Genomic DNA, 13,141 nt, shown 5'->3' with positions numbered 1-13,141 from the left:
TTTGTTTATTTTTATGGGAATATATATTTGTTCATAGAAAGGGAAAACATGGTTTTAAAAAATTGGTGAATAAGAAGAGACCACAGATTGAATAGCCAAGCAAAATTTTTTGAGGGGTATAAAAATTTTGTTCATTCTTTAACATCTAATATTATACCAAAGCGTATTACTTGAATGTCCATTTTTACAGCAAATGGGCTGGCCAACCCCATTGGAATGTCACATTCTTTCTTTAACTATGCTGACCACTAACCATGTGATGGTCAAGTTCCTCAGATCAGGCAGCCATTCTCTTGAAGTTGACATTGCACATTCCTGTCCAATGGGCTGATTTTAGTTTAATGGATTTCTCATATTTCTGATTTTTTTGTGATCTTTTACCCATTCACAGATTTATGAACTAGGATTTTTTTTTAAAAAAAAAAATCAGGTTATTTTCTTTAACTTCAGGTTTTCTTAAAATTTTCATGAGTTTTCCAGATTTCAAACTGAGGGCTGTTAGTGAGCCTCCCCGCCTCCTGGCCCAAACATCTGAGCAAAAGCAGCAAGACTTCCAGGAAAAGTAACTGGCCTTAAGTGTATCCTTATTTGGTGTCTTCATCCCCAGGAAAGCAAAAACAGGTTATAATGAACATAATGATAGAAGGTGCAATAAGCTCCACTAGAGAACCAACATCTAAAGGCTCAGAGAAAAATTGCCACCATACCTTCACTGCTTTGGGAGGAGAGCTTTCAGAGAGGCTGGAGGCTCTGGCATCTGGACTTAGTGGCTTGGGATGGACAGGTTGCTGGACCTCACTCTTAACCTGGGAGCTACCTGCTTGAGTTACAAAAGGAAGACATTTTTTAGTACCTCATAGGAAATCTCAGAAAAGGTTCCTCCCCAAAGCAAAGTTTAGACACCTTCACTGATAACAGGTCATTTCAACACCAGGAAAAACACTGCTTTTCTACTGAGGAATATTCTAATGCTAAAAGCTATGTTCTTAGGTTCTCTCACAAATCAGGTTCTCCGCCATGAGGCTTTCTCAGCCTTTCCACAAACAGCGGGAATCCAAACCACTCTATAAACGGAACTTTCTGCCCTGTAGCTTCTGTCATTTCTAAAGGCTGTTTATAGGCTTTGATGACTTTTTGGTAATTAGCACTCTCAGTAACTCCTTCTGGGGTGCTAGGGAGCAGAAATTTTATAATGTGTATGGGGTGGGGAGGGAAAAATTTGACACTTTATTTTTGGTCAGTCCTATAGTAAATAATATCCATGGATAAAGATTATGGAAAAGGGCTCCATGAAGTTTTTTTTCATAATCACTGACATTTCGCCTGCATAAGTTAATTTCCTGCTAATACATTCATTATGTGGAAAACTCAGAAGAGGCACAGAAAAGTCATTGACACAGCCACCAAGGAAAAAGAAAAGAATTCCTTATAATCTAAAGTTAAGTCAACAAAGTACTAAAAGATTATGGCTTATTTTTAAAAAAATGTTTTGCAAACCTAGTCAAAACTCAGAAAAATTTCTAGTCCAAGCAAAATGATTGCAAAGGAATGTTCCTGGATTCAAGCAGCAAGAGTTTCTCTCTGAAATTCTAAGATACTAGAGATTTGTTTAGCTCATACTTCTACTTTAGTTGCTGAGATTTCAGGGTCTAATAAACTAACCAGGGAGAAGATAGAAATCCAAATATATATATGAAACACTGCAAATCAAAATCAAAGTGGATATAGTAAAGGAGAAAAACAAAGGTTTTTATCTTTGGGAGAAGTGAGGCTCAAAATGACTCCAAAATAGGATGAAAAGATGGTCAAATTCAACACCAACAGGGAAACCTCTAGAATCTGCCTTGAGGGTGGACTGTGCTAACACACTTAGATAAGTAGGGAAAGATATTTTTAATAGGTTACTCAAATACCAATTCTTTATTCCTTTAAATGAATGAAACCTTGGCCAAACTTTTATTAAAATGAAATTTTAAAATTCATTTTTTACAGCTTTAAACCTGAAAAGATTTGGGACAAAAAGTAGGGTAAGTTCAATGAGAGAAGTATCAAGAGTATTTAGTTTGCCCCAAGTTAATCTTATATAATTGAATTTAACTTCTTCCTGAGCCATGAAATATATGAAGGGTATTCAGGCATCAGTCCTTAAAACCAAGTGAAAGATCTGATGAGCTGACCTTAATGTTACTTTCCCAGCACAGAGAGCAATGGAGAGATGACCCCCCCACGCCCCAACCAACTATGGGATAGAGAACAGAAGCTTCACCCTCTAGATCTAAGGGCAAATACTTACGGAAGTCAGCTTCAGTAGAGGGGGAATGGGCTGCCAGGCTATTCTCAGTTGCAGAAACCTACAAAAAAAGGGGGGTGGGATTAAGAATCACATTAAAAATAAATGAGCAAACTGCTGTTAATGCCATAGAAACCTGCTGACTGCAGTCAGTCACTGGCTGCCTGGGGGAAATAACGGCCCCAGAACAGCTGAGCATTTAAACAAGAGGCAGCAAAATGTCTTTTATGAGGATATTAACATGCTTCTCAATTACAGAGTAAGGCCAGAAACAGACTGCACTCCGCTGCCAAAATTGTGCATCATCTCCCTTCATAAAAGAACTTCTAAACCGTATCTTTTGATTCTCATAAAAGGGGTGGGGGGGTTGCAAACAAAACCCTCTATCAGGAAGAGCAAAGCTCCTCACCACAAACCGTAATTCATAAAACCATAACTCACTCCCTGGCAAAATAAGGTCTTTACATATAGAAACTATTCTTAGTCTTTAATTTTCCTAGCTCTTTATTTCCCAACCAAACACATTCTGCTGAAACAAGCTTGCTAGTACAGAGACTTTCTTATAGCTATAAAACGAATTTATCTAAAACCAGCCTCTGGTATTACCTTCAAGGTTAGTTTCCCTTTTAATCCCAGTCTCAAAATAACAGCATTTAACAAGATGGCAGATCTTATGTATTGGTGTTTATTTTCCCCAGAAGCCATTAAATTTAAATACAAGAACTTTCTACTAGCTTTCTGTCCTTTCTACTGGCCCCTAGGCTTTCCTGGTATCTTCCTCCACACAAAAAATGAGGGTCTATAGGTGACTGACTGTGCACTCTTCATGTAATAATTGTTTCACTCAGATGTCAGAGATTTTATGAGTGATGTTGAGAGTTTATATCAGGCTGTCTAATGTACTGAATAAATTTATGATAAAATATTGGAAAATTAAGTTGTTGCCTGTCTGCACCTGAATTTCAGCATGGTTGTTTTTCCCACTACTCTCTTTTCATTGCAGGAATTCTGACATGGTATAAAATGAATCAGTATAATACCATCCAATATTTACTGAGTGTTCACTATAAATCAGTGAAATGATCACCTTACATGCATTACTTCATTTAATGATATGAAATAAATTTTCTGACAGTTGTGCATGGCCATACAAAGCTCTTTAATTCCTGCTAATTAGTAGGTGTATCCGTCCTAGGATGTTCTTCTCTCACCTCTAATTTGATCACCTTGAACCTACAGGGTAAAATTAATGCCAATCATGACATCATTGCACATGTCCACCAAGATGACTTCACTGCAGGAATAGCCAGGAGAGAGCATGTGAGATTTTGCCCAAACATTTCATTAAAGTACAAATTCATTCACAAGAGGAGAAAGGGACAAACAATACCTTTACAGACTATTCCCTTTGAGGCAAGTTCACCCTAGCATTAGTGTCTTTTTGCAACAAATGTAAGTTCAAATAGTCTTTAGGCGTTGTTAACAAACACCAGGCAAATAGCCAAAAGGGTAGCTGAGGCTCTGAAAAATCTTATGAATTTTAAGGCAGCAAAATGTTTATGAACCCGCAGAATGTGCTTGAAGATGATGCCCTATCTTTAACATCTTTTTCCCCACCCACTCCCCAATTCATGATTCGGTTGCATTAATGCTCTTTTAGGCTATAATTATAATGTTCCCATCCTCCAGGCCAGCTCAGGGTTCGCGTTTCAAATTATGAACCCAATCAAGAAAGCATGAAATTAGATGATAGGGACAATCCAAGCATTATTTTCCAGAGAGTCATTTCTCAAACTATACTCCTAGGGTAGATTGGGGGATTTCAATGCTGGGAATATTCTTCCCTAAAATGTCTTTTTTTAAAAAAGATTTTATTTATTTATTTTTAGAGAGAAGGGAAGGGAGGGAGAGAGGGAGAGAGAAACATTGGTGTGTGAGAGAAACATCAAGGTTGCCTCTTGCACGCCCCAACCGGGGACCTTGACCATAACCAGTCATGTGCCATGACTGAGAATTGAACTCCGTGACCCTTCAGTTCACAGGCCAGCACTCAATCCACTGAGTCAGACACACCAGGGCTAAAATGTCCTTTTTATAATACATAAGAAAAATTCCAAACATATTTACTTATTCTTAAGATAAACTTCCATTTAAAAAATGGGAAACCCAAGCAGTCTAATGAGAGAACTCAACTGATACATGACATGTGACCCATGTGACTAATGCCTGAGCTGACTGTTGCAAGGATGTATGTAATTTATTTGATAACCTGATGATTATGAAATACATCACTGCCAAGAATTTTGTCTTATTATTTCAACAAAGACTTGCAATGTTTTTGTAAAGTGACGTGACTTAATTTTTCTAATTTTTTTTCCTGTTCTAGTCTATGATTCAAATTGTGTAGCCATTAATCTGAGACCATTTTTCTGTGTGCCTACTTTGGTCCAACCAAGTGTTAGTGTATCTCATGAGTTCCTGTTGGTATTCTGTCAATACAGCAAACCTTTAAGAGTCAGTGAGAGTGACATAAGTTTGAGAACTATTGCTCTTAACCAATTTCAATTATCTCTTCACCTTTTGGAAGAATGGTCTCAAGAATGTCAATATGTATAACAGAAATGATGGTTTTTCTCCTAATATCAATCACTGTCATAGATTTGAAAGCTCTTTCTCCTCATCTAACTTAACATTTGATTATCATATTGACCAAAAGACCAAAGAGATTGGGTAATGGATCAGTAGAGAAAATGATAAATTCACCTGACATACATGTTGTCGCTTACTCCAACTAAGCCACTCATCTAAAGGTAAGCGCATAAAATACAAATCTAAGTTGCTTATAATCTCCTCCTGGCTTTCTACCACTGCAGGACTACATCCAAACTCTTAAGGGTGGCATACAAAGCTTTTCAAGACCCTCTCAGGCTTTCTCCCTCCACCTGTCTCTCACCATTGCCTGTGTATACCTCCTTCTCTAGCCAAGTCATCTCGGTTTAGATCTCCAGTTTCCATGCCTCTGTTATACCTTCCTGGAACACCCTTCTCTTTACTTGAATTTCTTCTTATTCATTTGGCCTGTTTTTACACATTCTTCAGGACATCACCTCCTTGGGGAAGTCAGGGTTAGTGTCCTCAGCCTCAGCTTCCATGGCCCTGCATAGCCCTCTCACAGCACTGGTCACACTGTTCTATGACAGCCAACTTGTTACTCATCTCCCTTCTACTGTTAGCTTCCTTGCAGATAAAGACCACATGGAATGGTATGTTCCTATTTAGTTTTTAAGTTTCGCATTTCCTATGCCTAGTGTAGTGTCTAGCTTTCAAAATACTTTGAGTGAAAGAATAACAGTTTTCTTGCAAAAAATGAGTTAAATTAATAATATACAAATACTTTGAAGATAATATTTCTAATCAAAACAGGTTTTTAAAAAATCACTTTAGCCCTACACCCTCTGAGCATTTGCTAAGCAAAAGAATTTTCCAAAGAGGGTTCATTATTTGGTCAGCTATAAGTTGCAAAGCTTCCCAACCAAAATTATGTGACCTGCAAAAACAACAATCTGTCCTGGCAGCTGTTCCCAAATTCCCAGACACTCTACAGCCCAGAGTTAGAGTGGTTTCTAATTTTAAGCATCTAATTTAGAACACATGCTTCCTTGGCAACTGGACATCAGACTTTTCAACCTACCTTTTCTCCATCTTGATGGGAGACACAGACCTCAGGACCTGGGGGTACATTCTCCTTTTGCTCCAACTTATGAATTTTGATTTCACTGCCATTGGCTCTCAGTTCATTCTAAAAAATAAAAATAGTCTGTGAATTTTTTTAAAAGTCTCAAAAAATAAAATAAAGGAAAATAAATTCTCACTATTCTATTTTCTTCATAGCACAATTATTAAGTAAACTTGGAATTTGAAAAAAAAATTCTTTTAAGGGGCCTCAGGTCAAATCAACCCCTTAATTCTCACAAGCAAAACCCGTTGGACTTGTGAAATGACAAAAGCAGCTTTGTGCACACACACCTCAAAGTTAAATATTTGTATACTAGTCTAAAACCAATGCTCATTAGAACACAGACACATCAACAAAGACACACACACAGACCACCCCCAGCATACAATGTTCTTGTGATTCAGTCTTCTAGCAGCAGAGCTTGTGGGAATGCAAAGCTGGTGAGTTTTATCAGAAAAGACCATTCTGGAGCAGGGAAAGGAGATGCCAAGTGCCAATAATTAAGAAAATATACTGACCATATATATATATATGCCCGGCCTGGAAAGAGAGACAGGGATGATGTATACATATGAAAACAAATTATATTTAATGATACCATAAAACAACCTTTTTAAATGAGACTTCAAAATCATGTTGTTTTGGGTTTTTTTTGTAAACATTTATACATTGTCCTAAAGACATACCTTATTCTACTCCTCATAACAGAGTCTCAACATAAAAAGCAGGCATTAATACTGTCATAGGAATAAGCACAAATTTTTTTTCTTGCAAAGACCACTTGGGGCAAAATATTAAAAATAACTTTATCTATTAGACTCAAAATCAATGTGGAGGTAGATGAATATGGACATTTCCTACCATTAATCTAGTTATCTAGTCCCTTTCTGTTCTCTGTGATTCTTTAGGCATGGAGAGAAAATAACTTAGGGCCACAGGGCCAGTGAAGGGGGTCTGAACGTGACCGATCTACTCATGTGTGGAATTAAGGCACACATTCTGGAGGTGCTTCTGCAGGAAGGAGCCGGCAGTCAGCACTCAGAAGATAACAGCGCAACAGGCCAACCACTCTCATTCCGACCCCATCTCCAAGCCCAGCCTCCACAATTACTGCCACAGAGTGTGTGCCTTGTTACAACCATCCTCTGTAAAAGGGCCTGAGAAATTCTTTTCAGATGAGATAAAATATGCTTTTTACAAGAATTCCTAAAGTATTTCAACCCTTTAAATTTTCAGAGATGGAGAAATGCAATGCAGAAACTCTATTAAGAGTTAAAAAAAAAAGTCACTGAACAGGTTTTTCCACTTAGGGAGTCACCTGGTCGGAATGTTTATAGCAGGAGGGCACTGAGAAGCAGCAAAATCCTGTAACAAGAGGGAATAAAGCTCCACAGATACACATATCTGCTCTATCTCCTGCCCTGCCCTGTAAGAGAAGTCTAAGTTTGCTCATTTTTCACACTCAATATTGATTTACACACATCTCTTCTTAACAGTACGGTGAAAAATCAAGATGAAATTATTCATTGCTCGGAGACTTAGATCACCAATAAATACTACTAAAATGTATATGTAATAATGTGGGGAAAAGAAGGCTCAACTCCTGAAATGTACATTATGATTTTCAATAGGCGCCAGTTTCAGTCTGCCTGGGAACAATACAATAGTCTTCCAACTTTGTTAAAAGACATCAAGAGATTAACAGTTTATAATTTAAAATCTTTGAAGGAACAAGTATTTGAGAGATACATATATAGGTATGTGTATATATGAATAAACAGCATTTAAAAGACAACTTCAATTAAGAAGTTTCATAGTGTCATCCTGTCAGTTAAGTCTAGACAAGTATAAAACGAAAAGACCATCCATTCTATTTAGAATACCAATTTTTTTTTAGGTCATGTGGTAGTTTTACTCTTAAGTTTTTGAGGAAATTCCATACTGTTTTTCACAGTGGCTACAACAATTTACATTCCTACCAACAGTGAACAAGGTTTTTTTTGTCTGTATGTTTGTTTTTTGTTTTTTGAATTATTTTTATTGTTCAAATACATCTGTCTCCGTTTTCCCGCCACCACTTTCCTCTGCCCCACCCACCCTCATCTCCCTCCCTCAATCCTTCCCCACTTTGGCTTTGTCCTTGGGTCCCTTACACATGGTCCTTGATTTGACCCTTCCCCTACCTTTCCCCCTTACCCCCTCCCTCCTTCCCTCTCGTTACTGTCGGTTTCTTTTTTCTTTCAATGTTGCTAGTATATTTTCCTTGCTTGTTTGATTAGGTTTCACTTATAGGTGAGATCATACAGTATTTGTCTTTCAAATGTTTTGTTCTTACTGAGCACGTCATCTTGTCATTTCTCTCGCCTTTTCTCATCCACTATTTTTTTTTAAGAAAATCATCACAAAACAAGGGGTGAAGATTAAATAGGCCATATATTGTACAATTTCATTTATAAGAAATGTCTAAAATTGGCAAGTCCATAAAGACAGAAAGTGGATTAGTGGTTGCCCGGGGAACTGGGGTAAGTATACAGGCATGGGGTTTCTTTTTGGGATGACAGAAATGTTCTGGAATTAGGCAGTGGTGATGGTTGCACAACCTTGTGAATATACTAAAAATTACTGAATTTTATACTTTAAAATGATGATTTTGTTGTATGAATTATATATCAATAAAAAAAAATGCAAAAAACCCACCCGATATTAATGCTGGATGTATTTGATATTTCTCTCCACTATTTGCCCTTGCCTCTCTCAAAAACAAAAATAAAATAAATGTTTCTGTTAAAATTAATAAAATACTATTCCTTTAACAAAAACAAAGTTAAGTAGAAGAGACAGAAAAACTCTCAATGACATTACTGGATGGTAACATCACAAAAAAATGAGTGGGGTGGGAATGAGACCTAGGAGAGCACAGAAAGGATTAGAGCACGGGAAGGATGGAGAAGAAAAACTAAGGTAGGGTTCTGTGACAAGAGAATGGTGGGGGGAGCCAAGGGAAGGAGCCAGGGCTCACAAGTCAGGGTTTGGAGACATTTCTAGTTCCTGTGCTCAGTGACCATTTGCTGGATGAATGAATGAATGAATGAATGAATGAATGAAGCATAACACATACTGTATAGTTGGTAGAACTGCTTTGTTTGGACACAGCTGCCTGGTACTTGGCCATTCGATCCTTTATGGAGGTTTCTGACAGGCGTGGGATCTCCAGATTTCGCCTAGTCTCACTTTTCTCCAGGTTGAATGCAGGAGTTGACACTTGACCTGGAAGCACGCAAAAAAAAGAAAAAAAAAAAAAGCTTTATTAGAAGATAAAATGTAATTTCAGTGGTTTCAAGATTTCCAATTTGGGGCTACTGTGATCTAATGGAATCAATTTCTTCTACTGAGTACGAAGAAGGAAAGCAGGAATGTGACTGTCATCTACATGGTAATAGTCACTCACCCTCCCAATATTTAAAAATTTTGGCTCATTTAATGTGTGAAAAAAATTAGATCTCAATATCTTTTTATTTGCATTTCTTTGATTACTAGGAGGCTGATAATTGTCTTATGTGTATTAATTCAATTTTTTCTTTTGTGCAAGTATCTTATATGCCCTTCAAAACATAATAATTCCACCCTCAAAATGTTTTGTTACCACCAGTAGTACAGGATAACCAATACTGACAGAGGGTACTGCCCATCGATGGGAGCCCTCAGATGACCACAGAGCCAAAACTGTCCGTAGTGCTTCCCTAGGAATCCTGCAGAGGTACCATTTGTTCACCACAGGTTACCACTGACAAGGTCCTCCTTCCTGTCAGCTGACTGACAAGGATGGATTAAAAACACAGAGAAGCTATTTATGGAAAGCAATGGAGTTTGGGAATGGCTTGTATCTAGCAGATAGACTTTCTTTTAATTTGTGCCACTCTTCCTTCAAAAGCATTGGCTTTGAGGCCAAAAGGTACTGTTTACTAATGAGTACTTCCCAGAGAATGTCATGCACATGGAACCCTCTGCTTACTTGGTCCTATTTCCAAATCATCCAGAGAATAGTTGTTTTCAGAGATCTTCCTTCCACCTGCACTTCGGCTTTGGGCCCGAAGAATCTGTTTGGAAAACAAAGCCCATCAATAAATTTTGCCTAGAAGATGGGAAATATTGATGCAATGTTCAAAAAGGATGACTATAAATCTCCTTTACAAATAAAAACCAGAAGAGACTAGATTTTATATTAGTTTCTATATTCCACAGAATGTGTGTTTTAGTATTATAAATATTGAATACTACATATTCACATGTGCCCAGACATGAACAGAGAAATATAAGTTATTCTCTGTTTAGGTTACGCTCCCTGCTAATAATGATCACTGCCTAACCAGCTTAATCAGAAAGTCTTGAAATTTAAACAGTCATTGAGGGACATCTTCATGTCCAAAATGATAATGACATGTGTCTCCAAAGTGCCAAGTCCTGATGGCAGCATCTGCTGTTTCCCTTCTCCATCCTACCTTGTCCCTGCTGTTGCTGCCTTAGGGGGACTATTGAATTACCTTTCTAAATTGTTCTTTTACTTTCCAATCAATTCTCTATGATGCTGGCATCACCCTAAGAAATGCAAAATACATAATTACTCCCAAATATAAATCTATGTCACTCTCTTGTTTAATATTCTTTCCCTCCCAGTATAATGCTTATCAAATTGTTGAGTGTCCCTCTAGTGGACTAGAAGCTTACTGAGGGCAGAGACTATGCCTTTATTTTTTAAGTAGAAAAGTGAATTTTTTCTACTTATTTTTTTGACTAAAAATTTACAGATTTTTAGTACAGATTTTTTGACTAAAGTATTTTGTGATCCTTGTAAATTACTACACTCCTATCTCTTGATCTAAAGTAGATATCTAGTCCTGATTGGGTGTGGCTCAGTTGGTTGGGCATCATTCCACAAAGTGAAAGGTTGCCTGTTCAATTCCTGGTAGGGCACTTGCTTGGGTTGGGGCGTGTATGGGAGGCAACTGATCAATGTTTCTCTCCCCCTCTTTCTCCCTCCCTTGCCTTCTCTCTAAAAATAAATAAATAAAATCTTAAAGTACATCTCTAATTAAAATGACAAATTATACAAATTATATTTAAAAAAATTTTTATTTATTGACTTGAGAGATAAAGAGAGACAGACAGACAGAGACAGAGAGACATAGATTTGTTGTTCCATTTATTTATGCATCCATTGGTTGACTCCTGTAAGTGCCCTGACAGGACAGTGAACCTACAACCTTCTTGCATTGGGACAATACTCTAGCCAACTGAACTACCTGGCCAGGGCATAATTTATCATTTTACCTGGAAAAGTAACTCAACAGAAAGTCACTCAGTGCCACAGAATATTCCCCTGGTACACAGCAAGTTACATTTATTCAGACTGTAATGAGAGCCTTCAATGACATCCTATCATTTATATTTCAAGATAACATGATGTAGAAAAGATAACTGAAATCCAGTAAAACAGGAGATAAGACTTAGTACCCTTTTGATTTCAACATTAGTAAATAGCTATTAAACCTCTAAGTTCAAGGGATTAATCAACTCAACAGTAAAGTTTAAGATTGAACTATCACTTATTTTAAGTCCTGCCACACTTCCAAACCCCTACAAGAAAGCATACCACTTCAGAAGTCAGAGCCACGAATTGGTCTGCTTGTACCATACCAAAAAATATATATAGTTTCTTGCAAATTTAATATACATTTAATATAATTTATCTCCAATCAGCTTTGCTATTTACATTATTAGTTGAATCTATTTTTAATAAAAACCAAGATAAACTATCGCAACTCTAACCTCGCCACATATACTCAGGTCAGCTGCACCATTAATCACATCCTCGTTACTCAGATGATGCAACATACTCTTGCTCAGGGAGCAGACCCCTGTCTGGAAATGAAGCTCACTTGCCAAAGAGAAAAGATAAATTTGGCAGGATACCCTCCCGTCCACATTTTTCCCCCCAAAACATTTCTCATTTGCAAACAATTAAAGTACAGGAAATTCCAAAGAGTTATCCCAAATGCTGCTGCACTGTAATATGATCACTATAAAAATTAGAATTTTCAGGGCTCAAAATGAGAGAAAGTCTGGAAATACACTTTTTTAAAAAATTAAAAGTGAACAGGTTCTGCATTCTTAATACTAGAACAATATTTCAAATATTTACATACTGTCAAAGGTAAGTTTAAGTACAGTTCAAATGGTATGTGTTACATGTCACAACCTGCTGAGCATATAGTTTTCTGTTTGTACTTATAGTCACATGAAAGTGCCTGCACTGGCATTACTGGCAGCGAGATCATTCAGAACTAGAACATATGCTCTGCTAGGGCAGAGGCTTTCTTTGGTTTTAGATGCATAAAATTCCCCATCTTTGCTAGTTTTTCATGTAAAACTTTGGGTTAAATAAAGGGCCTTTAAAACAAAGAAAACACTTCCGGTTCATGAGGGTATCAATACTCTGAATTATCTTCTTTCAAATACTAAAAAAGTGAATGCACAAAGTTATTTAGTCTTAGAAAAATAGAAAAAGAGAAACATCTCTGGAAATCAAAGCTTTATGGACACTGGTTCTGAGGAGGGGGAATACAGCTTGGAGTTGGTGTTTACTGAGATTCCAGGTGAAGCATTGAGCATTTTCAAATATTTTTTCACCTCCAAACCACTCAAATATGCAGACTAGCAAGATCTCAAATGCATTTGCTGTGAATTTTATGATTCTCATTTTACAAGTGGTAATCTGAGGTACAGGAAGAAGGAGGAGTTTCCTCCAATATTTCTCAAGGAAGTAGAGGAGCACAAAAAGAAAAAAAAAAACAGGAATCCTGATACTAAAATATTCTCCTGTAACACATTTTTATCACTTTTGAGCTCTTTTTTATTCAGATGCCTGAAGGAACCTTAGTCATCATAATCTGTTAAAAGAAGAGAGAAAAGACAAGACACTTTGAGACTTTCTGGAATGTCCTAGGCCTTGACCTCACCCCACCCCCCTACGTCCTCCTTCCTGTCAGCTGACGGTAGTAACTCTATTTAGTGTGAACGCCCCTTAAACATTCCCTGTGAAGCCATCAACATATCAA

At 37.3% G+C, this 13,141-nt stretch overlaps 1 protein-coding gene across 3 annotated transcripts in view; it reads right to left on the bottom strand.

Moving 5' to 3' along the window:
- LIMA1 (LIM domain and actin binding 1) overlaps positions 1-13,141 on the bottom strand; it is a 77,554-nt gene that overhangs the window by 10,367 nt on the left and 54,046 nt on the right. For 2 of the 3 annotated variants that reach the window (XM_054591123.1, XM_054591124.1), the window contains exons 5-9: positions 10,039-10,123; positions 9,145-9,293; positions 5,982-6,089; positions 2,294-2,351; positions 708-820 (exon numbers count right to left, since the gene is read on the bottom strand). In XM_054591123.1, the coding sequence (XP_054447098.1) occupies positions 708-820; positions 2,294-2,351; positions 5,982-6,089; positions 9,145-9,293; positions 10,039-10,123 (513 nt within the window). The remainder of the gene's footprint in view (positions 1-707; positions 821-2,293; positions 2,352-5,981; positions 6,090-9,144; positions 9,294-10,038; positions 10,124-13,141) is intronic. The other variant, XM_054591125.1, reaches the window with a different exon arrangement.

The sequence above is a fragment of the Pteronotus mesoamericanus genome, unplaced genomic scaffold (genome assembly GCF_021234165.1).
Source record: "Pteronotus mesoamericanus isolate MK-2021 breed Mesoamerican mustached bat unplaced genomic scaffold, CSHL_Meso_final scaffold_21, whole genome shotgun sequence".
In the NCBI taxonomy this organism is placed as follows: Eukaryota; Metazoa; Chordata; class Mammalia; order Chiroptera; family Mormoopidae; genus Pteronotus; species Pteronotus mesoamericanus.
The sequence above is the reverse complement of the archived record's forward strand: the minus strand, read 5'-3'. Positions and strand labels throughout refer to the sequence as shown.